This window comes from Mobula hypostoma, chromosome 8 (assembly GCF_963921235.1).
Source record: "Mobula hypostoma chromosome 8, sMobHyp1.1, whole genome shotgun sequence".
In the NCBI taxonomy this organism is placed as follows: domain Eukaryota; kingdom Metazoa; phylum Chordata; class Chondrichthyes; order Myliobatiformes; family Myliobatidae; genus Mobula; species Mobula hypostoma.
In genome coordinates this window covers 112,219,716-112,245,475 of record NC_086104.1, presented here as the reverse complement: position 1 = coordinate 112,245,475, position 25,760 = coordinate 112,219,716, and the positions used below count along the sequence as shown (strand labels likewise).

The following is a 25,760-nucleotide window of genomic DNA, read 5'->3' as shown; positions in this document are numbered from 1 at the left end:
TGTGGAAGGCTGAAAAACGACAGTATGCTTGACTGCTTAGCCTTGCGCATTTTTCTATCATACAGTTCTTTGTAAGCACTCAAACCATCTTGCAAATATGCCCTAAACCGATGTACCCTTTCAAAATTAAAGCTGTACTTTTCTGCAACCATTGCAGCTAAAATCTCACGCAGTTGCTTCATGTTCAGTTCCTGGACGACTTCACTTTCAATCTGTTCACTACTGCATTCGGTTTCGATTGTTATCCTTTCCTCTTCCAATTGCATCAGCTCTTCATCTATCAGTGTTGGTCTTGGGATGCCAAAACCTCTTCAGCATCATCTTCGTCAACTTCCACAAGCCAAACTCACTTTGTCCATACTTCGCTCACCACGATCGAAACGCTTAATTATGTCTAGTTTTACGCTAAGTGTAACACCCTTACGAGCTCTTTTAGGCTTTTCCATTACCTTAGAACTCATCTTGCTAACGGTTGCTCATAGGCACGTGTTTAAGCAATGCCAGATAGAATGCAGTTCCGGGGGAGGAGCTTGGCTGCTCGGAGCGTGCACTGCTTTTTCTCGTAACAATGAAAACACCTTCTGTTAGCGAAAACAGGTAACTAATGTAGGTCTTTCGTAACAGCGAGGTTTTGTAAATTGAACGTTCAAAAAGCTGGGGACACCTGTACTGCAAGTCTGTGTCTTTATTGATGCTTTGCTGCATCCTTGAGTGCTTGGTGGGGTCGCTGATGCTTTTTTGCTGGTGGGGGAGGGGCAGTCATCACTTTGCTGCTGCTTATGCTTGGGAGGGGGGAGCTGGGGGGGGCTTTGGGGCGCTAATATTTAACTGTCATTCATTCTTTGGGGCACTCCTCTGTTTTCCTGGACGTTTGCAAAGAAAAAGAATTTCAGGATGTATATTGTATACATTTCTCTAACATTGAATGTACCTTTGAAACCTATTGATATCTTTCTCCCCAGGGTCAAAATATCTAAATATCAGAAGGCATGCATTTAACGTGAGAGGGGCCAAGTCTGTTTCAAGAGATTTGAAGGATATTTTTTTAAACATAGAAAGTGGTCAGTGGCTGCAATGCACTGCTAGGGACAGTGCTAGGCAAATCTACTAGGGCAGATTTGGTAGAGGTGTTTAAGAGGCTGTTAGAAAGGCACGTGAATATGCAGAGAATGGAAGAATGTGGACCACATGCAGTCAGAATGGATTAGCATAATTAGACTTCATTATCTTAAACAGTTTGGCATAATATTGTGGGCTGAAAGGACTGTTTCTCCAAGAGGACCACAACCTTGTCATAGGGCTTAGAGGGCTTGCATGCCTCAATGACCCAGAGCGCTATGTTGGTTGGAGTCAGGGCTTTATGCGTAGGCTCTTGGTAGGGTTACCCATGCCAAACAGGTAAAAGGGTAGAGGCCAGACTAAGAGTGGTCCACCAGTCCTCCAGGTTCAGGAGTTCAGTTCAGGGCTAACATCCCTGACTGGTTAAACAAAATTGTTATGGAAACAACAATGAATAATTCTTCCTTATCTGTGTGCAACAGAAATGGAGGACCCTCATTGCTGTCTCAAACATCAGCGGCATAAGAGACAGTAAGTAAGAAAGAAGGGCCTACTCTTCTATGTTCTAAACATAACCAGCCCTTTTAGCAGGCCCTCTTTATCAAGGATGTGGCCTCAAGAAGGAAACATCTTCTTGCAGCTACCATCAGGAAGGAGGTACAGAACACACCAGCAGGTTCAAGAACAGCTACTTCCCTTCAACCATTTTGTCCTTGAACCAGTTGGCGAAACTCTCATCACAACAGCTTAGCAACATTATGAACATTTTAATTGCTCTGCACGGAAATGGACTTTTTTTGATTTTTCTTGAAAAAGTTGTGTCTAATGAATGCTTAATGCGTTTTGTGTGAATGCTGCTATTTGATGCTCTGTGCCTGTGATGCTGCTGCAAGTAAGTTTTTCATTGCACCTGCACATGCAGAGGTGCAAAGGGACTTGGGGGTCCAATGCAGGGTTCCCAAGATGCTAACTTACAAATTAAGTCGGTAGTATGGAATGCAATGCTGGTATTCATTTCGAAATGATGAGATTACAAAAACAAGAATGTAATGTTGAGGTTTTATAAGGCTTTGGTCAGCCCCCCACTTAGAGAATTGTGAACAGATTTGTAAACACAAAATACTCTGCAGATGCTGGAGTCAAAGCAACACTCACAACACGCTGGAGGAACTCAGCAGGTCGGGCAGCATCCGTGGAAAAGATCGGTCAACGTTTCGGGTCGGAACCCTTCGTCAGGACTGTAGAGGGAAGGGACAGAGGCCCTCTAAGGAAGGTGGGGGGAGGGTGGGAAGGAGAAGGCTGGTAGATTCCAGGTGAAAAACCAGTAAGGGGAAAGATAAAGGGGTGGGGGAGGGGGAGCAGGGAAGTGATAGGCAGGAAAGGTGAAGAAGGAATAGGGGAAAACACAATGGGTAGTAGAAGGAGGCGGAAACATGAGGGAGATGATAGGCAGCTGGGGGAGGGGGCAGAGTGACATAGGGATAGAGGAAGGGAGGGCGAGGGAATTACCGGAAGTTGGAGAATTCTATGTTCACACCAAGGGGCTGGAGACTACCTAGACGGTATATGAGGTGTTGCTCCTCCAATCTGAGTTTAGCCTCATCATGGCAGTAGAGGAGGCCATGTATGGACATACCTGAATGGGAGTGGGAAGCAGAGTTGAAGTGAGTGGTTACTGGGAGATCCTGTCTGTTGTGGCGGACGGAGCGGAGGTGCTCGACGAAGCGGTCCACCAATCTGCGTCAGGTTTCACCGATGTAGAGGAGGCCACACTGGGAGCACCGGATGCAATAGATGACCCCAACAGACTCACAAGTGAATGGTGGCAAGAGGGGAAGTGTAGGGACAGGTGTAGCACTTGCACTTACAGGGGTCAGTGCCAGGTGGGAGATCCGTGGGGAGGGACGTGTGGACCAGGGAGTCACGGAGGGACCGATCCCTGCGGAAAGCAGAGAGGGTGAAGAGGGAACAACCAACAGGGACAGAGTTCCCCTTGTCCTCACCTACCACCCCACCAGCCTCCGGATCCAGCACATTATCCTCCGCAACTTCCGCCACCTTCAACAGGACCCCACCACTAAGAACATCTTTCCCTCTCCACGCCTCACCGCTTCGGGGGACCGCTTCGTCGAGCACCTCCGCTCCGTCCGTCACAACAGACAGGATCTCCCAGTAGCCACCCACTTCAACCCTGCTTCCCACTCCCATTCAGATATGTCCATACATGGCCTCCTCTACTGCCATGATGAGGCTAAACTCAGGTTGGAGGAGCAACACCTCATATACCATCTAGGTAGTCTCCAGCCCCTTGGTATGAACATAGAATTCTCCAACTTCCAGTAATTCCCTCCCCCTCCCTTCCTCTATCCCTATGTCACTCTGCCCCCCTCCCAGCTACCTATCATCTCCCTTATGTTTCCGCCTCCTTCTACTACCCATTGTTTTCCCCTATTCTTTCTTCACCTTTCCTGCCTAACACCTCCCTGCTTCCCCTCCCCCACCCCTTTATCTTTCCACTTAAACACGAGGAATTCTGCAGACGCTGGAAATTCAAGCAACACACATCAAAGTTGCTGGTGAACGCAGTAGGCCAGGCAGCATCTCTAGGAAGAGGTACAGTTGACATTTCGGGCCGAGACTCTTCGTCAGGACTAGTACTGTGACGTCCCCCATCACTCTTCTAAACTCCAAGGAATACAGTCCAAGAGTGGACAAACGTTCCTCATATGTTAACCGTCTCATTCCCAGAATCATTCTAGTGAATCTCCTCTGTACCCTTTCCAACGTCAGCACATCCTTTCTTAAATAAGGAGACCAAAACTGCCCACAGTACTCCAAGTGAGGTCTCACCAGTGCCTTATAGAGCCTCAACATCACATCCCTGCTCCTACACTCTATTCCTCTAGAAATGAATGCCAACATTGCATTCGCCTTCTTCACCACTGTCTCAACCTGGAGGTTAACCTTAAGGGTATCCTGCACAAGGACTACCAAGTCCCATTGCATCTCAGAACTTTGAATTCTCTCCCCATTTAAATAATAGTCTGCCTGTTTATTTCTTCTGCCAAAGTGCATAACCATACACTTTCCAACACTGTATTTCATTTGCCACTTCTTTGTCCATTCTTCCAATCTATCCAAGTCTCTCTGCAGACTCTCTGTTTCCTCAGCACTACCGGCCCCTCCACCAATAGATGAATAGAGTAAGGGTTCATGGATAAAGAGTGAATCGTGTCTGAAGTTGGAGAAGATAAAGAAGACCCTTAATGAAAACTTTGCTTCGGTATCCACCATTAAGAGGGACCTTGATGAATGTGAGATCAGTGTAGAATGTGCCAATGTGCTGGAACACATCAAAGTTAAGGAGGCGACAGAGTTGTAATTTTCGAAAAACATTAAAGTTCAAAGTTAATCTATTATCAAAGTACATATATGTCACTATATACAACCCTGAAATTCATTTTCTTGTGGGCATATTCAATAAATTGAAGAATAATAACCATAACAGAATCAATGAAAGACTGCACCAACAGAGCCCCCAGGGACTGGACTAGTTACCACTGAAGCAACACACATCAAAATTGCTGGTGAACGCAGCAGGCCAGGCAGCATCCCCAGGAAGAGGCACAGTTGACGCTTCAGACGGAGACCCTTCGTCAGGACTAACTGAAGGAAGAGCTAGTAAGAGATTTGAAAGTGGGAGGGGGAGGGGGAGATCCAAAATGATAAGAGAAGACAGGAGGGGGAGGGATGGAGCCAAGAGCTGGACAGGTGATTGGCAAAAGGAATATGAGAGGATCATGGGACAGAAGGCCCAGGGAGAAGGAAAAGGCGGGGGGGAACCCAGAGGATGGGCAAGGGGTATAGTCAGAGGGACAGAGGGAGAAAAAGGAGAGTGAGAGAAAGGATGTGTGTATATAAATAACGGATGGGGTACGAGGGGGAAGTGGGGCATTAGCAGAAGTTAGAGAAGTCAATGTTCATGCCATCAGGTTGGAGGCTACCCAGACAGAATATGAGGTGTTGTTCCTCCAACCTGAGTGTGGCTTCATCTTTACAGTAGAGGAGGCCATGGATAGACATGTCAGAATGGGAATGGGATGTGAAATTAAAATGTGTGGCCACTGGGAGATCCTGCTTTCTCTGGCAGACAGAGCGTAGGTGTTCAGCAAAACGATCTCCCAGTCTGCGTCGGGTCTTGCCAATATATAGAAGGCCACATCGGGAGCACCAGATGCAGTATGTCACCTCAGCCAACTCACAGGGATTGTGCCAAAAGGTTCAAGGATGGGAAATGCTATATCATTGTTCAAGAAAGTTAGTATGGATAATCCTGGGAATTATAAATCAGTGGTGGGCAAACTAATATAAAGGATTTACAAGCATTAGTCTGATTAGGGATAATCAGCCTGGCTTTGTAAGAGGCAGGTTGTATCTCAATTAGTCTGAATGAATTTTTTGATGAGGACACAAATCAGATTGCTGAAGGTGGAGCTGTGAATGTGGTGAATATGAGTTTCCATTAGCTGCTTGACAAGATTCCCCATGGTAGACTCATTCTGAAAGACAGGAGGCACGGCATACAGGGAAACATGGCTGTATGGCTTTGGAATTTGCTTGCCCAAAAAAGGCAGAGGGTAGTAGGGGATGAGGCATATAGTGCCCAAAGTCCATGACTTGTTGTGTTCCACAAGGAACATACTGTACTCACTGGAAGAAGAATGTGGGGGGGATCTCATTGAAACTTACTGAATATTGAAAGGAATAGATAAGGTAGATGTGGAGAGAATGTTTCTTATGGTGGGGGTATCCAGAACTAGAGGGTACTGTCTCAAAATTGAGGGGTGACCTTTTAGAATAGAAGCAAGAAGGAATTTTTTTAGCCAGGAGTAGTAAATCTGTGGAATGCTCTGCCACAGACTGCAGTGGAGGCCAAGTCCATGGGTATATTTAAGACGGAAGTTGATTGTTTCCTGATCGGTCAAGACATCAAAGGATATGGCGAGAAGGCAGGTGTATGGGGTTGAGTGGGATCTGGGATCAGGCATGATGGAATGGCGGAGCAGACTTGATGGGCTGAATGGCCTAATTCTGCTCCTCTGTCTCATGTCTTATGGTCTGTTCTGGGATCTCTATGCTCTGTGATTTTTATGAATGACTTGGATGAGGAAGAGGAGGGGCATAAGTCTGTAGATGACACAAAGATTAGTGGTGTTGTGCATAGTGTAAAAGATTGTTGTAGTTACAAAACAACACAGAGTGAGGTGTACACTTTGGAAGATTAAACTTGACGGTGGAGTACAAGAGTAATGGCAGGATTCCTATGAGGGTGGAGAAACAGAGGGGTTTTAGAGTCCATCCAAAGTTGCTACACAAATTGGTAGGGTGGTTAAGAAGGCCTATAATTTTTTGGTCTTCATTAGTCAGGGGATTGAGTTCAAGAGCCATGAAGTAATGTTGTGACTCTATAAAGCTCTGGTTAGACAACACTTAGATCATTGTGTTCAGTTCTGGTCACCTCATTATAGGGAAGGATGTGAAAGCTTTAGAGAGGGTGCAGAGAAGATTTACCAGATTGCTGCTTGGATTAGAGAACATATCTTATGAGGAAAGAATGAGCGAGTTAGGACCATCTTCTTTGGAGCGAAGGAGAATGAGAGACTACTTGATAAAGATGTATAAAGTATGAAATATAGATAGAGTGGACAGCCAGAGCCTTTTACCCAGGGTAGCAATGGTCAACACCAGAGGACATCCGTTTAAGATTAGTGAAGGAAAGTTTAGGTGAAACATCAGAAATAGGTTTTTTTTATACAAGGAATGGTCATGCACTTCCGCGGATGGTGGTAGAGGCAGATATAATAAAGTTCAAAGTAAATTTATTATCAAAGTACACATACGTCACCATATACAACCCTGAGATTCATTTTCATGCGGGCATACTCAGTAAATCCATAACAGAATCAATGAAAGACTGCATCAGTCTGAAAACGTCTGAGGTGTACAATGCGAACAGTTAAAATACTCTTAGATAGACACATGGATGTAATAAAAATGGAAGATTATGGATTGTGTTGGAAGGGTTACATTGATTGTGGAATAAGCTCTACACTGTCAGAATACCGTCTTTTCGATGCAATATTAATCTGGGGCCCTGGCTGCCCCTTCAGGCTTATGTGAAAGATCACAAGGCCTGAGTATTAAAAAAGAGCTGAGGGAACTCCCTGGGTGAAATGTTTACCCCTCAAACAGTATTACTAAAATATCATAACTATATTATTAGTGCCAGCTTCTGCATGCAAATTAGCAGCTGTGTTCTTTCTTACAAAATAAAGTGATAATATCTCAAAAGTACTTTCCTTCAGTTTGGAATATGCTAAGGTCATAAAAGGACATACATAAATGCAATAGGGTGGATACCAAGCCCATTGTGTTAAATAGCGACTTGTTTATAATGTAAATTCTCAATTAGTTACAACAGCTGTCCAATTTGGTTGACACATTTTTGTAACAAAGTTTCCAATTAAGCTTTATAAACCAAGACACTTAGATAAATTCCTCAACTCACAGACTTTCTGCAGTTCCTCAACAATATCACAAGAATGGTTTGCTTATTATTTGCCTTTGGGTTGAGACCCTGATGACGGGTGTCTGCTCTGAAACGTCGACTTCCACAGATACTGCCTGCCTGCTGAGTTCCTCCAGCATTTTGTGTGTGTTGCTTATTATTATGCTATTTTTTAAATAATGTAATTGGCTCCCTATTACCTTTGATAAGACCACAAGACACAGGAGCAGAATTAGGCCATTCAGACTGCTCTGCCATTCCATCATCACTGATTTACTATCACTCTCCGTTCTCCTGTCCTCTCCCCATAACCTTTGTATGCTCCGATTCGTACATAGATTCCATTAATTCTTTCCATCAAACATATATTGCTTAGAAAACTAAAATTTAGATCTTGAATCAATTACTCACCTGTAAAATCTTAAGGTCTGAGTATATGGGCATCTCACACTGGGGAGTCGCAGGAGGTATTTTGTTGAGGGGGAGCCATGGTGAGCGCTGCCCAGGCAGTAAGTAACTTTCCACTCCCTTTTCTAGCAAGCTTTCGCCTGAGTGGTGTTGCAGGTTTCTTTCCACCTCTTTCAAGCCCCTATGCGAATGGTCCACACTGGAGATGTAACATGCCACTGCTGCCACCATCTCCTTTCTCTGCCTTGCATTTGGGCCACCTAGCGAGTATTCAGCCAGGCACTGGCTCTTCAGTCTCCCCACCACGTTTTCAGGCACAATGTCGTTACCAAGAAGACAGGCCAAGAGTGGTAAGTCCATCATCTGCAGCCTGAGAGCGTGACAGAGGTTTTCACGAGAGTACATGACAGTAGTTAGCTTATCCAGGGACAGATTATATATAGAGAGGTATGGCACAGTGTCATAAATGAGGAAATCTGTGTCCTGACTCAGAATTGCCATACCGTCATTTAGCCTTGCGTAGCTAGCTATCTCATAATCGGCCTCTTTCAGGGAATTTATGACGTTTAAGCCCAATGATTTTAAGGCAAAGCGAGTGAAGGTGGCCAGCCCAGATGGAATGAAGAACATATCTCTTCCTGGTTGGCAGGCAGTTGCTTTTATGTACTGAAAGATGGTTGCAATCTCTTGGTTATTCCTCAGACGTCGTTTGATCCATTCATCCCTTTTCTTCTCTTCTATTACCCCATCAAAGACAAACACCAGCTCTATGCTGGCTGCTGAGAAAGCACTCACAAAGGATTTCAGACTCTCTAAATACTCACGCCATTGACCACCGTGTACCCAAGCCTCCGACGTGTACCAATATCGCAGACATGCCATGGTGTCCACCATCACGACAGGAGAACGTCCAGGATGGGAGTGCCTGTACTGCTCTGCCATCTCCTTCAGGTCTACCCATACTCTCACAGCTGGGCAGATGTGATCTACAAACTGCTGGAGTCCCTTTACACCCATTGTTGAGTCAGCTTATCTTCTCTACAAAACATTTGAAGTCTGGAGAAAAAAGGAAAAAAAGATATTAAAAAATCATTTATGAAAAAATACCTGCAGCTGTATCTGCACTTTTCATGCTAGGATGAAACTCTTGCTCTATTTATTTATTATTTTTATTTACAGATACACACTGCGTCCAGCACATCAAGCCCATGCCACCCTATTACCGCCATGTGACCAACTAACCTATCACCCCATTAGTCTTTGGAACGTGCGAGGAAACTGCAGCATCCACAGGAAACGCACAAGATCATGGGGAGAGTGTATAAGCAGCAGAGGGAAGTTCCTCCATGGGAAAATCTGATAATGAATGCATGCACATACCATGAACACACAGGGAAACTGGGAGAGTAGAGGGGTACAGCATTGCTGACAATGTGACACCAATTTGATGCTAAGAAGCACCTTGCCACACAGTGAATGCTCAAATTCTGAAGTGGGCTTAGAAACAACAACCTTGACTCAGAGATGAGAGCACCCTCTGAACTGAACTGAAGACAATTCCCAAAAAATATTTTGAGAAATGAACTGGTCTAGAAGATTGTTCAAATTGAGAGCAAAATGAACTATGCCACAGATTGATCCATGCTATCTTTGCCAAATTGTTTTACCATGTATGGCTCAAATGTAGACCAATATTGGGGCTCAGATCTCAAACCCCATTTCTTGCACATGCAGATGGAAAGGAAAACAAGGTTAATATAAATGACTGAAGCAGTTTTGTCAAGACCAGGATGGCTGAATTAATAGTATAAATAGAAATAAAAAGGGACAGTCTAATAGCCTATACAAAGATGGGTTGACAAAGTGATCAAGATTAGAAAAGACAGGCAAAATGGAAAAAAAGGAGGGGTAATCCTAACCGTAGTGTATAGAATTAGGTAAAGGCAGAACCAAGGAATAGGATCCTAGCTCAGAAAATCAAAAATTCAATTAGGAGGAGCTAACAACAGACAAAAGACAGAAAACACATAAAAGTTGCTGGTGAACGCAGCAGGCCAGGCAGCATCTGTAGGAAGAGGTGCAGTCGACGTTTCAGGCCGAGACCCTTCGTCAGGACTAACTGAAGGAAGAGTGAGTAAGGGATTTGAAAGTTGGAGGGGGAGGGGGAGATCCAAAATGATAGGAGAAGACAGGAGGAGGAGGGATGGAGCCAAGAGCTGGACAGGTGATAGGCAAAAGGGATATGAGAGGATCATGGGACAGGAGGTCCGGGAAGAAAGACGGGGGGGGGGGGAACCCAGAGGATGAGCAAGGGGTATATTCAGAGGGAAAGTGGGAGAAAAAGGAGAGTGAGAGAAAGAATGTGTGCATAAAAATAAGTAACAGATGGGGTAAGAGGGGGAGGTGGGGCATCAGCGGAAGTTAGAGAAGTCGATGTTCATGCCATCAGGTTGGAGGCTACCCAGACGGAATATAAGGTGTTGTTCCTCCAACCTGAGTGTGGCTTCATCTTTACAGTAGAGGAGGCCGTGGATAGACATGTCAGAATGGGAATGGGATGTGGAACTAAAATGTGTGGCCACTGGGAGATCCTGCTTTCTCTGGCGGACGTCTCCGCGGCATCTACTCTCAGGATGAGGCTTTTCATTCTAGGACGAGGGAGATGTCTTCCTTTTTTAAAGAAAGGGGCTTCCCTTCCTCCACTATCAACTCTGCTCTTAAACGCATCTGAGGCATCAGCAGGATACTGTTTAATCCCCTCCATAGATGTCAGCTGACTTTCTGAGTTCCTCTAGCACTTTGTGTTGCTCAGAATAATCTTATTTGTTTTATTTTATTATTTACAGAGACAGTGCTGAAGAGGCCCTTTTGGCCACCAAATTAACCCTGGCCTAATCAGGGGACAACTTACAACCACCACTTACAACTGGTATGTCTTTGGACTGTGGGAGGAAACCGGAGCACCCAGAGGAAACCCACACATTCACGAGGAAGACATGCAGATTCCTTACAGATGATGTCGGAATTGAGCTCTGATGCTCCAAGGTGTAAAAGCTTCGCTCCAACCGCTTACGTCACCATGGTGCCAATCATGGGGAACTTTAATCTACTTGTAAACAGGGAAAACCTTAACAGTAATGGTCCAGAGGATACATTTCATAAATGTATGTGATGGTTTTAACAGATCAGTATATTCAGTATTAAGAGCAACTTTTATGTGGCAGTCAGAACTATCATATGATGTTATTGAAACTGAGAATTTTCAACTATAAACAACTGATGGCATTTAAGGAAATACACATAATTTATAACAAATATACAGTATATCCCTTTAAGGCACTAAAATCCAACAGGAAATGTGATCTGGGCATGGCTAACAAGAAAAGTTAAAGATAGAATTAGATCAAAGGACGACATTTACAATGTTTCCATAAAAAAGCAGGAAGTCAAAGGATAGGGAAATATTAGAATTCAGCAAAGGGAAACCTGAATACAAGAGTAACCCAGAGTGAAATTGGATTCAAATTCATATCAGATCTGCACATTGAAATGTGTCGTTTTTACCTAAGTGACCAATACAATCTGAGGATTCTGACAGGAGTAGCCCACAAGTGTCACCACACTTCCGACTCCTCGGGGTTCTAACGGTAGCCAGGACCTCACTGTTGAGGATGCTAGACATGAGACAATCTAATTTTACACCAACACAGATCAGAATTACCTTTCAGGCTATCCTGAACTGATACAGGTGCCACTATGTTGCTTCTTACCAGCATATTCACAAAGTGGTGCAGCACATTAGCAAAGCAGTTAGCTTAAAGCTTTACAGCTCTGGATGCAAGATCGGGATTCAGTTCCTACCACTGTCTGTAAGGAGACTGCATTGGTTTCCTCCGGGTGCTCCGGTTTCCGCCCACAGTCCAAAAGACATACGGGTTAGGGCTACTAAATTGTGGGCATGCTACATTGGCACCGGAAGCATGGCGATACTTGCAGGCTACCCCCAGCACATCCACACACTGTGTTGGTCATTGATGTAACGATGTATACACTTCACTGTACATTTACAGGTTTCGATGTACAGCACATGGGACAAATAAAGCTAACATTTAATTTTCTTTAATCTTTACTTATCAGCAAATAGCCCTTGCACCTTGTATCTCCATGCATCATCCTCCATTGTCTGTTTCTGTCTTCACTCTTCCACCACCTGAGCTTTTTTCCCGTTGTCTGCTTCCACCGATTACCACCTCCCCTCCCTCCCCCTCCCAACTTTGGTCCAACCCTTTCTCCTCCAACCTGGCTCCATTTGCCCACCATCACTCACTCCACCTAACTCACCTACCAGCCTTTGCCTTGTCCCTCCATTTCATTATGGCTATGTACAGGGCTGGTCTCCCTACCAAAGAAAACATGTGAAGGAGTGCAACAAATGTTCATCAGATTGACTCCTGAGATGATGGAGAGATTGCAGACTTGGACTCCGCACTCTACTTTAGAAGTGTTCTCATTAAAACATACAAAATTTTGCTGGCAAAGGTCCAGGTACCATGGTAGCATAGCGGTTAACTTGATGCTATTACGGCTCAGGGCATCAGTGTTCAGAGTTCAGTTCTGACGCTGTCTATAGGGAGTATGTATATACTTCCCATGAACACGTGCGTTTCCACCAGGTGGTCCGGTTTCCTCCCAAAGGCCAAAAACGTACTGGTTAGTAGGTTACTTGGTCATTGTAAATTGTCCAGTGATTAGGCTACAGTTAAGTAGGTGGGCTATTGGGAGCTGCAGCTCTCTGGGCGGAAAGGCCCGCTCCATTTTGCATCTCTAAATAAATAAATCAATAGAATTCTTACAGGGCTTCAGGGTAGATACAAGGATTATGTCATCTGCCAGGGGTAAATTACTATAGAAACAGGATTCAGTCTCAAAATAAAGAGTATGCCACTCAGGACGGAAACCAAAGGAGAGTCCTTCCCCAAAGAGCAACAAGTCTCTGTCACCAACCTACCCACTATCAAGGACATATGTACAGGAAAGTACGGGAAAAGAGGACCCCACATACCCTGCCCATGGACTGTTTGCCCGATTCCCATCAGGGTGGAGGCTACATAGCATCCATGCCAAGACCACCACACTCAAAAACAGTTACTTCCCTCAAACTGTAAGGCTGATCAACACCTCCAGGCAATAATTCCACCACTACTTGTCAGTCACCTAAGGTACAGCCTAGTGTCACTTTATGCACTATCAATCTATGTAATAAACTATCTTATGTATTTATATTTATCATTTTGTTTTCGTATTAACGCGTTCTTTAACCTTTGTGTTTTTTTGTGCTGCATTTGATCCAGAGTAACAACTATTTTGTTCTCCTTTACACTTGCGTACTGGAAATGACATTAAGCAATGTTGAATCTTGAATCCTCAATGAAAAAGGAACACAGAGGTTCAGGCACTATGTATATAGCACAGAGACTGACAGGTTTTTGGATTTTAAAGAATCAAGAGATAAAATGCCAGCAGAGGAAATGGCAGAGGTGAAATAAAGTATCTTACTGAAAGGTGGAGAAAGGAACAAAGGGTCAGTTGTTTCATCCTGCTCAATTTTCATTTTGTCCTAGTTTTTATTCCATTGCATTGTGGAACACTGCAGCACAGTTCAAGCCCTTCAGTCTACAATGTTATAAAACCTTTTATCCTACTCCACCTAAACCTTCCTTCATACATAGCCCCCTATCTTTCTATCATCTATATGCCTATCTAAGAGTTTCTTAAAATGCCCCTAATGTATCAGGCAAGACGTGACAACATATGTTTTTAAGCTATTTTATTTGGTTAATCTGGAACATCTGGAGAAATTTCTGAAACGCAAGTTCGCTGCTGTTGTTACTTAAAAAGTTTAATCCCTTTTTAAACTCAAAGGGATTTTGAGTCCTTCTGGAGGGAAGGCCTCAAAATCCCCGGCTTTGCCTGCTGTTGGCAACCAAGATTGAGGTCGAATGGTTCGGATAGAGATGGTGCTCGGTACTCGGTGTCGGAGAGCTGATCGGAGGCTCGAAGTTTTCGGACGACTCAGAGTCGGACTGTAGTCGGGCATGGCAGGGAGAGTTTTTCTTCCTTCTCCCGTCTGCATGAGATGTGGGACATTTGAGAGACTTTCAACTTTTTACTGTGCTCATGGACTGTTCTTCATCAAGTTATAGTATTGTTGCACTGTTGTAACTGTATGTTATAATTATGTGGTTTTGTTAGTTTTTTCAGTCTTGGTCTGTCCTGTGTTTTGTGATATCACACCGGAGGAAATATCGTATCATTTCTTAATGCATGCATTACTAAATGACAATAAAAGAGGACTGCGTGTCTTCATAATCTAATTTAGTTATAGTGTGAAAAGGCCCTTACGGTCCTTTTGAGCTGTGCCGCCAGCAACCCACCAATTTAACCCTAGCCTACTCACAGGACAATTTACAATTACCAGTTAAGCTACTAGCGAGTACATCTTTGGACCGTGAGAAGAAACCAGAGCACTTGGAGGAAACCTACACATTCCACAGGGTGGACGTACAACGTCCTTACAAAGGACGCCAGGATTGAACACCAAACTCAGGTGCCCCAAGCTGTAATAGTGTCACACTAACCGCTAGGCTGTGGCTCCTTTCCTACACAAACACCAGTGACAGCAAGTTCAGATGAATATAATGAGATAAAAAACTTACTGTTTGAAACAACAGCAATTTGAAATAGTCATAATTCACAGCACTATCATGAACCTTAGAAGACAGCAGATTGAGAACACTTCAATTCCTGAATATTCATAATCTGCATAGTCAATTCTAGGCGTGAGATACCTAAAGCTCAAGTATATAGTTGAGTCTCTTACATTATTGTGTAACCAACACTACTCTAAGTGTGTCTCATATGTTACTTGGTGACATAGCAACAAGGGAATTTTCAGTATGTGTACTGGAGACCAATATTGCTGATTGCTTGATAGTCAGAGGTTACTCTCTATAATATAACAGCCATGAATTAGTGCTGGTGGGGGAGGAGAGGAGACATCTACTGAGTAGCACAAGGACAATTATTGTATTATGTTTCATGCATTCAGTCAAATACTCAAGAGTACAGAAATTTCCATGAAAGCACTTGCTGTAAATCACCTGCTGTTCACCAAAATTGCTCTGATCAGGAATTCCCATTTGCACTGTCACTAACCTGATCCCCAAACTAATTATCAAGTCTGGCAAAGACGTCAACGCACTGCCTCCTGTTTGATTATTTTGAACAATTCAGAGTAATAATACAAGAAATCCATCTTTTTAGGACTTTGCCGGAATCTGCAGCTATCAAGAAGGGAGTGTGTACCTTGCCTCAGGCCAGCAAGCTGAAAATAACAGTCCAAATCAGAGTCTGATTTTAGACCAAGTAGGCTGCCCACATCCAACAAAAATGGCTCCAGAGTTCAAAAATAAAATTCTCATTGTTACTTTTAAATTTTTCCATATCCTCCCCTTTGGTATCTCTGTGAATCTCCTCCATATTTATTTATGATATGTTCGCCATTTGAGTCCATTGAGTTTATTTATGTTGGCTCACAGGGTAATGGCACTCCCTCTAAATTTCCATATTTTTCCTTCATTCTCACCAAATCTTTCCAGATTCTAACACTCACTAACACACTACATCAATTCATGGTGTCCATTTAAATGTGGAATGTGGGAGAAAATCAGAGCATCTGGAGGAAACCCACACAGTTACAGGGAGAATGTTCAGTCTTCACACAAACAGCACTGGAGGTCATAACATACACAAGTTGATGGAACTTTGAGGCAGCAGGTTTACAACCTGTGTCATTCTGCCATGCAGTGCTACAATTATCCATACTCCTGCTGATTTGCCCTTTGGTGTTAATACCTCCAATGGAAACTGCACATCCAACATTTATTTTATCAAGCAAGGTGATACATGTTGTCAATACATTGTGTAGAGTTGCAACATGATGTCCCATCACTTATATTCAATAGTTTCGGCCATATGAAGGCAAGAATATCTTACAATAGGCTAATACCAGTAAACATCTTTCAATGAAGAAAACAAATTTTTCAAGGATGTTGGCAGGATTTGGGGACATCAGTTACAGGGAAAGGTTGAATAGGTTCGGACTTTATTCCCTGAAACATGGGCGAATTAGGGGAGATTTGATAAAGGTATACAAAATTATGAAGGATATATACAAGGTAAATCATAAACACAAGAAAATCTGCAGAAACTGGAAATCTAGAGCAACACACACAAAATGTTTGAGAACTCGGCAGGTGGCATCTATGGAAATGAATAAACAGTCGACGTTTTGAACTGAGACCCTTCATTAGGACAGGAAAGGAAGGGGGATGATGCCAGAATAAGAAGGTGGGGAGAGGGGAAGAAGGGCAAGCTATAAGGTGATTGGTGAAGTCAGGTGTGTGGAGGAGGGGAAATGAAATAAAAACCTGGGAGGTGATTGGAAAAGATGAAGGACGGGAGAAGGAGGAATCTGATGGGAGAAGAGAGTGAATTATGGGAGAAGGGGTACCAGGAGAAGGTGATAGGCAGGTGAGGAAAAGAGATTAGAGGCAACAGTGGGGAATTGAAGAGGGAAGAGGAAGGGAAAAAATATTATCCAATGTTGGAGAAATTGATGTTCATGCTATCAGGCTGGAGGCTACCTAGATGGAATATGAGTGTTGCTCCTCCTACCTGAGATTGCCTCATTGTGGCAGAACAGGACGCCAAGGACTAACATGTCGGAATGGAAATGGGGATTGAAGCTAAAATGCTTGGCCACTGGGAAATCCTGCTTTTTGCAGGAGGAGCAGAAGTGCTCAAGCAAGCGGTTCACTAATCTATGTCAAGTCTCACCAATATTGAGAAGGCCACACCAAGAGCACTGGTTAACTCATCACAGAATATCTCTTCCAAGAGTTTTGTGTCAGTCATGTGAATAACACAGCATGCCCAATATCACCATCATTATGTGCTATGTCGTATAATGTGGGTAATCATGGACCATGACCATGATTGATCTTGGCACATTTTTCTACAGAAATGGTTTGCATTGCCTTCTTCTGGGCAGTGACCTCTTTACAAGGCAGGTGACCTCAGCCATTATCAATACTCTTCAGAGATTGTCTGGCTGGCATCAACAGTCACATAGCCGGGTCTTATGCTATATATACCAGCTGCTCATATGACCATCCACCCACCTACTCTCATGTGACACTGACGGGGGGGAGGGGCCTAAGTAGGTGCTACGCCTTGCCCAAGGGTGACCTGCAGGCTAGCGGAATGCAGGAGTACCTTGCACCCCCTTTGGTATCTCCACACCATCTTAGCCAATACAGCCAATCAATTGTAGCTAAAGGCCAATTTTACTTTACCCCACTATGGGTCAGAATCATCTTACAGACTATCCTGCACAGGCACAGCTGTTTCTTACCAGCATATTCACAAAGTGGGGTGGCACTGTAGCATAGCAGGCAGTCAATTCCATCAATGTCTGTAAGGAGTTTGTATGTGGACTTTCTCTATGTGCTCCGCTTCCTCCCGCATATCAAAGAAGAGGCGTACAACTGAGGATTAGTAAAGTGTGAGCATCTCTATGGATAATATGCACTGTACACATGACAATAATAAACCAATTTACCACTGTAAGTTAATAAATCCATTCTCATAAACCTGAATGCCCAAAGTCAATGTTTCAATGTGTACAAGTGTAATGCAGAAAAGGTTTCAGAATCTGACATAAATTACTTAGATGAATAGATTGCCATCTGATCAGGTGTGTCTGTTGGACATGAGAGTACAATTCAGTCATGTAATGTTTTTAGATGACTTGTACTGTGAATTCCTTTGCCTTCCCAAATAAAACTTTCCATTAATATCAGGCATATTGTAATACTGGGGTGAGAAATTGATCTTTCAAATCTGAAACTTCAATTCAAAAGCAGCCTGAGCAAAGAAACTTCATTCCAGACTGCAGAAATCTACCATGAGCATACTTTGGGCAGTTATACATGTGTTAGCACATTACAACACAGAACAGTATAGTACAGTACAGGCCCTTCGGCTTACAATCTGTGCTGAATTTAAAACCTACTCCTTACAAGGACTAGGATGGTAAAACTCAGAGGGGTGGCATGGTAGTGTATCAGTTAGTGCATCGCCTTATAGCACAAGCCAGCGATTAACGATTGGGGTTCAATTGCCCCAGTGTCTATAAGGAGTTTCTGCATTCTCCCTGTGAGTGTGTGTATTTCCTCCAGGTGCTCCAGTTTATTCCCATATTATAAAGACTTACAGATTAGGGTTAGTGAGTTGTGGACATACTATCTTGGCTGATATGATGCACTGTATGGTCCAACATACATATGACAAATGAATCTAATCTATCTACCTTTTTAATGTAATCTAACTGCTCCTACTTCAGGGGAAAATCCCACCTAGACCAGATGGCATAACCTCCAGTACACCAGCTTTCATACAACCCAAGCCCAATGACGGTCAAGTATGGATATGATGGGTTGAATGGCCTTAGTCTATTTCTTGTGCTGCAAGATTCTTTTGCTCTGATAATCCAAGCTTTGGAGAGCTGAAACCAATTTTAAAAATCTGAAGATCCAATCCAAACAACAATTCAGAAAACATAGACATAGAAAATAGGTGCAGGAGTAGGCCATTCGGCCCTTCGAGCCTGCACCACCATTCAGTATGATCATGGCTGATCATCCAACTCAGAACCCTGTACCAGCCTTCCCTCCATACCCCATTATCCCTTTAGCCACAAGGGCCATATCTAACTCCCTCTTAAATATAGCCAATGAACTGGCTTCAACTGCTTCCTGTGGCAGAGAATTCCACAGGTTCACCATTCTCTGTGTGAAGAAGGTTTTCCTCATCTTGGTCCTAAAAGGCTTCCCCTTTATCCTCAAACTGTGACCCCTCGTTCTGGACTTCCCCAACATCGGGAACAATCTTCCTGCATCTAGCCTGTCCAATCCCTTTAGGATTTTATACGTTTCAATAAGATCCCCCCTCAATCTTCTAAATTCCAACGAGTATAAGCCTAGTCCAGCGGTCCCCAACCACCGGGCCGCAGAGCATTTGCTACCGGGCCGCGAGGAAACGATATGATTTGGCGATATGAGTCAGCTGCACCTTTCCTCATTCCCTGTCACGCCCACTGTTCAGCTTGAACACACGCGAGGTCATTAACAGCGCGTCATCCATGTCAGCGCAGGAAGATCAACTCCTCGAGCTTGCAAATGACGGCGGGCTGAGAAGTATGTTTGACATAACATCTCTGCTGGCATTACGGATCAAAGTCAAGGCTAAATATCCTGAGATAGCCACGAAAGCACTGAAAACGTTGCTTCCATTTCCAACATATCTCTGCAATGAATGCGACGAAAACTAAATTGCGGAATAGACTCGACATAAGGAACCTCCGAGTATCGCGTCTCCCTTCACCCCTCGATAGGACCGTCTTGTTGCAGGGAAACAAGCCCAGGTCTCCCACTGATTCAGCGATACTGGTGTGTTGCAATGATTTTATATGTTCATACGGGGAAAATATGTGCTGTGTGTTTAACATCCAAACGTAACTTAAAATGTTATGATGCTATTGACTCATAGTAACTTATATAACCATATAACAATTACAGCACGGAAATAGGCGATCTCGGCCCTTCTAGCCTGTGCCGAAAGCTACTCTCACCTACCTGCACTCAGCCCATACCCCTCCATTCCTTTCCTGTCCATATACCTATCCAATTTTTCTTTAAATAATATCGAACCTGCCTCTACCACTTTTACTGGAAGTTCTTTCAACACTTCAAGCTCCCCGTCCTCCCCTACAACACACATAAAAGTTGCTGGTGAACGCAGCAGGCCAGGCAGCATCTCTAGGAAGAGGTGCAGTCGACATTTTCTTCCTAGAGATGCTGCCTGGCCTGCTGCGTTCACCAGCAACTTTTATGTGTGTTGCTTGAATTTCCAGCCTCTGCAGAATTCCTGTTGTTTCCGTCCTCCCCTGATTGACTTATCACTATATTCATGCGAGGAAAATATGCGCTGTGTGTTTAATATTAAATTCGTTAGATAAACCCTTTTAGAAATGAAATTGAGTGTATTAGCCGCTTATTACCAATATTCCGGTCATGATGACCCCCCCCCCCCGAACAGAATCGCCAAAAGCGCTTTGCAGAAAATAATATCGACAGGTACACGCATGCGCACTGGTGCCCGCGCAAGGCTTCATGGTCATTGTAGTCTTTCTCTGACTGCTACTCTTGTCCGTTGGCAACCCTACCCCCTGGGTCGGCCGGTCCGCAAGAATATTGTCAATATTAAACCGGTCCGCAGCACAAAAAAGGTGGGGGACCCCTGGCCTAGTCGATCCAGTCTTTCATCATATGAAAGTCCTGCCATCCCAGGAATCAATCTGGTGAACCTTCTTTGTACTCCCTCTATGACAAGGATGTCTTTCCTCAGATTAGGGGACCAAAACTGCACACAATACTCCAGGTGTGGTCTCACCAAGGCCTTGTACAACTGCAGTAGTACCTCCCTGCTCCTGTACTTGAATCCTCTTGCTATAAATGCCAGCATACCATTCGCCTTTTTCACTGCCTGCTGTACCTGCATGCCCACTTTCAATGACTGGTGTATAATGACACCCAGGTCTCGTTGCACCTCCCCTTTTCCTAATTGGACACCATTCAGATAATAATCTGTTTTCCTGTTTTTGCCACCAAAGTGGATAACCTCACATTTAGCCACATTAAACTGCATCTGCCATGAGTTTGCCCACTCACCTAACCTATCCAAGTCACTCTGCATCCTCTTAGCATCCTCCTCACAGCTAACACTGCCGCCCAGCTTCGTGTCATCTGCAAACTTGGAGATGCTGCATTTAATTCCCTCATCTAAGTCATTAATATATATTGTAAACAACTGGGGTCCCAGCACTGAGCCTTGCGGTACCCCACTAGTCACCGCCTGCCATTCTGAAAAGGTCCCGTTTATTCCCACTCTTTGCTTCCTGTCTGCCAACCAATTCTCCACCCACACCAATACCTTACCCCCAATACCGTGTGCTTTAAGTTTGCACACTAATCTCCTGTGTGGGACCTGTGAAGTTTATTTCCAGCTTGCACAAGACCCAATGGAGAGATAAGAACAAGGAAGAATATGCAGTATACACCTCCTCCTTTCAAACAATTAAAAATCATGGATGTTTGTCATCATAGCCAGTGTGCAATGAACTTGATTTCTGCAACTGAGGGTAAATCACCAAAGAATGAAGGAAAAAAGAAATCAGCAGGTCAAAAGATTGATAAACTTAGATAAGAGACTAGAGAAGATGCCAATCGGTATGAAGGAACAAGGGATACATATATATGAATACATTTCATGACTGAATTGCACTCTCAACTCCAAACGTATCTTCTCCCCATTCTCCTGCGTTCTCCCTGATGCCCTTTGATGCCCTGACTAATGAAGTACCATAACAACCTCTGCTTTAAATATACGCAATGGCTTGACTTCCACAGCCTTCCATGGTGATGAATTCCACAGATTCACCATCCTACGACTAAAGAAATTCCTCCTCATCTCTGTTCTAAAGCCCTTCTGTTCTGAGGCTATGTCCTCTGTCCACTAGAGGAAACATCCTCTCCATGTCCACTTTATCTAGGCCTTTTAATATTTGATAGGTTTCAATGAGATCTCCTCTCATTCTTCTAAACTCCAGTGAGTACAAGCACAGAATCTCAAATGCTCCCTATACATTAACCTTTCATTTGTGGGATCGTTCTTTTGAAAAACCTAATATTTCATTTTGAAGAAATAATTTGCTAGGGATAAAGAGGATGCATGAGTTAGCAAAAAATAGTTGTTTAAAGATGAGTTAAATGAGAATTTATGAAAGAAATTAATGGAAATGCAAATTCCCATGATAGCTTGGGTGATCAACACTGTAAAAGCTGCTTGCATTACTTTCATATCGACTCCAAATCAACTTTTCACCAAGGCCAGATGTTTTAACAGAGTAGCTGTCATCAAGAAATTCACAGCTTGACCTTTCACACTCATTTCCAAGGAACCCTTTCATAGAATTTTACCATTTTATTTTAAAATCTGAAACATATTGAGATGATATTGATCAATCCACATGACCGCAATTTTTAATTATCTGCTTTCTAAGAAATAGATGGACACCCATACTATTTTAAGCAGGTCTGCTTTATTTCTAAAAGTAAAAACTTGTACATCTGAAAGGAAAGGAAAGCAACCCAACTAACTACACACTATTGCACATGGAGAGTGGTAGTTCAATATTGTACAATTTAAACTATCTGTTTTGCTTCAGGGATTATCACCTCTCTAAACTTTAAAAAAAAATCCAGCATTCATCCATTTTGTCATCCTATTCATCAGCCAGCCCATCTCCTTTCTAACCCCTCCTCCTAAGATGCTGGAGCATGATTTGCTGAACTCTTGCTGTCTGAATACCTCAGTGGCTTGCCCTGCACACCGAACTGAGACTCAATGAGATGAAAGGGAGATAGAGCTGAGAAAAGAGGGTGAGTTAACAGCTTGAAACCCTATTGCATGGTAAATGAAAGATAATCTGACGAGTGGGTATAGTTGAAGCAGATAGAGTTGAAAGAGTTTATTGGTGTCATGCTTGTACAGCCGAGGCTGGTGTCCAATCACCTTGAATTTTTTTGCCACTAAACAAAGTCTCATTCAGTCTATCGAGCCCATTCTTGCACAGGAAACTTCCGTTCCTCAGGACTAGAAGCTCCTCTGCCTGAGAAGAACAGTTGTAGTGGAAATAATTTGTCATAAATTATGAACTTCACACAAAATAAACTTGTGTGATTTTCTCCATTACTTATTAGCACCAATGTGTCAACTCTGACTGGTGGCCACACCATATCAATATCTCCCACAACTTTAGTAATTGCAGTCTTATCCATTCCAGCGATTATTACACCAGGGACAGGAAAAAAAATTAAAATTATAATGACTGGGCCTGGGGATTGCATTTGTGCTAAATGGTCCGTCGGGAAGGTGGGCTGGACATGATTCTCAAAACAAAAACCCTGCCGCAAAAAAGATTATATCTCCACAGCTAAAACCTTTGACCCTTAAGAAGATTTTAAAATTGTCCCAGCAAACATAAGGAAAGAAATTATGCAAATTCCATAATATATATGCATCCGATATAGAATGCCTTCCAGGCTTTTCTTCAAAATAAGATGCATTTCATAGCAAATGTCTGATGACAATTATTTTGACCAAGTTCAGAATTGCAACTTTTTCCCAAAATTGATCTACACTAAATGTCCATTTGTAAAGTTGGTAGGTAGATTAAACAGAACCTTTCTCCACTTATTATCAAGGGATATAACTGCCTGTATTATTGTTCCAACATTTAACATACTCCAGCTAACCTTGATCAGGAGATTGTGAGCATTTTTTCCTCAAATCTGTTCAAAAGACCTTTAGTTAGTTCCCTAATTTCATTAAGTCCATTCCACACATTGGCCATTCTTTAAAAAGGAGACAATCTAGTATCAATCTATATTCTCCCTATAAAATCATGATCTTCATAACAGGTATTACTTGGGAGGCAGAAGTCGATAGGTGTTATGTAGTTTTCTTCCCATACGCTTAGTGAGATACAATTCTCTGGATAAAGGTCACCATTCTATAACTCACCCCACTGGCAATTGATGCATACACTTGCATATGGGTCAGGGATTCCCTGTTCATCCAGCAAGAAGGACTTCCTGCCTTGATTTCGAGCAGTAATAAGAGCTGGCCATATGCAGTTTACTAGACCGAGTGTGGATTAATATTAAGCTGTGTACAAAGAAGAAGTTATTTTAATCAGGCAAAATAAGTACTGCTTAATGCTTGTCTGGACTTCTGCTGAGGTCCAAGAACTCAGTCTTCAGCCAATTCAATTGATTCCATGTAGTCTGGCAAAGTGCATGTCTTGAACTATATATAGACCAAAGTGCTTAACTCCTGAGGTGAAGTCATAGTGACCATCCTTAACATCTAAGCTGGTATTGAGTAAGTATAGTATAAAGGAATGGTCAACGCGAATCAAGGGATAATTCTTCTGTGGTTGTAGATACTTCTATCCTCTGATTTCATTGACACTATGTCTTAGATTGTGAATATACTTCTAGCAAACTGTGCTCCATGTCCCTCTGTTCCACAACACATACAGTGAATAGCAGGGCACTGACAAGTCCTACCCTGCTTAGAATGCCCAAAGTGCATTACCTCACGCTTATCCAAGTTGAAATTCATTTGCCAAAGGAGACAGTGATGGCCTTTAGGAAAACTAAGCCTGCATTGCTCCCTGTTACTATTGATGGTAAGGAAGTGGATGTGATGAGGACCTACAAGCACCTGGGGTGCAGCTGGATGAAAGCCTTCAGTGGAACACCAACACAGAATCTCTGTACAAAAAGGGCCAGAGTCAACTCTACTTCCTGAGGAGACTGATATCCTTTGGAATACGCAGGCCTTTCCTTCACATATTTGACCAGTCTGTTGTCGCCAGTACAATCTTCTATGTGGTGGTGTGCTGAGGTAATGGCATCAACATGGGAAATGCCAACAGGCTCAATAAACTGATTAGAAAGGTGGGCTCTGTTATAGGAGTCAAACTGGACACAGTGGGGGCAGTGGAAGAACACAGGACCCTATAGAAAATCCTGGCAATTCTGGACAATGTTTCTCACCCTCTGCATGCCACCTTGGCTGAACACAGAAGCATTTTTAGTAATAGACCAAGACAACTGCGCTACTCCAAAGAGCACTATATGAGATTATTCTTACCCTCAGCCATTAGGCTCCATAGTGAGTCACCCTATAACCAGGGAAGTGATGACCCCCTCCTGTTAGACTGTTTGAGACAACTTATTTTTTTTATTCTTTCTTATTTCTCTTCTAATATTTGTGTATTTGTATATCTGTGCACCTGTAATGCTACTGTAATGCTGTAATTCTCTTTGGGATCAATGAAGTACCTATCGTTCCTTAGCCCATCTCTCAGACTGATCAAGATCTCTTTGCAATTCAATATTATCGACAAGGCCCCTAATTTAGTATCAGCCAACTTGCTAATTGTGGCATGTACACTCACATCAAAAAAATTAACATAAAAATGAATAATAGAGATGCAAACACTAACCCCCGGGCACCACACTAGCCCATATCTCCAATTGCTTCATATTCAAAATTCAAGTTTATTATCATTCAACTGTACATACGCACACAGCTAAACAAAACAAATTCAAGTTTATTGTCATTCAACCGTACACATGTACACAGCTAAACAAATTCAAGTTTATTATCATTCAACTGTACACACGTACACAGCTAAACAAATTCAAGTTTATTATCATTCAACTGTACACACGTACACAGCTAAACAAAACAACGTTCCTTTTGCACCAAGGTGCAAAACACAGAACACACTTAAAATATTAACACAATAAAACTAACAGATAATTTTTAAAAATTCTGTAAATGCACAAATTGATATAAAGTGCATCTACAACATAGAGTTAAATATACAACAGTATAATGCTACTGGAACTGTCGTAAGTAATGTATATTGGGCCTTTTTTTTCACTTCTTTTACATCTTGTTTCTCTTC

General features: G+C 43.0%; 1 protein-coding gene and 1 long non-coding RNA gene across 5 annotated transcripts in view; one reads left to right on the top strand and one right to left on the bottom strand.

Annotated features, from left to right (window-relative positions):
• fam120b (family with sequence similarity 120 member B) overlaps positions 1-25,760 on the bottom strand; it is a 207,792-nt gene that overhangs the window by 128,055 nt on the left and 53,977 nt on the right. For 2 of the 4 annotated variants that reach the window (XM_063056614.1, XM_063056617.1), the window contains exons 1-2: positions 10,960-11,141; positions 8,039-9,091 (exon numbers count right to left, since the gene is read on the bottom strand). In XM_063056614.1, coding sequence (XP_062912684.1) covers positions 8,039-9,052 — 1,014 coding nt within the window. In that variant the 5' untranslated portion in view covers positions 9,053-9,091; positions 10,960-11,141. Of the gene's footprint in view, positions 1-8,038; positions 9,092-10,959; positions 11,142-25,760 lie in introns of those variants that run through there. The other 2 variants (XM_063056616.1, XM_063056615.1) reach the window with 2 other exon arrangements.
• The window catches only part of LOC134350207 (uncharacterized), a 51,513-nt gene continuing 45,071 nt past the window's right edge, over positions 19,319-25,760 (top strand). Inside the window, exon 1 of the long non-coding RNA XR_010018846.1 lies at positions 19,319-19,605. This is a non-coding gene — a long non-coding RNA (uncharacterized LOC134350207). The remainder of the gene's footprint in view (positions 19,606-25,760) is intronic.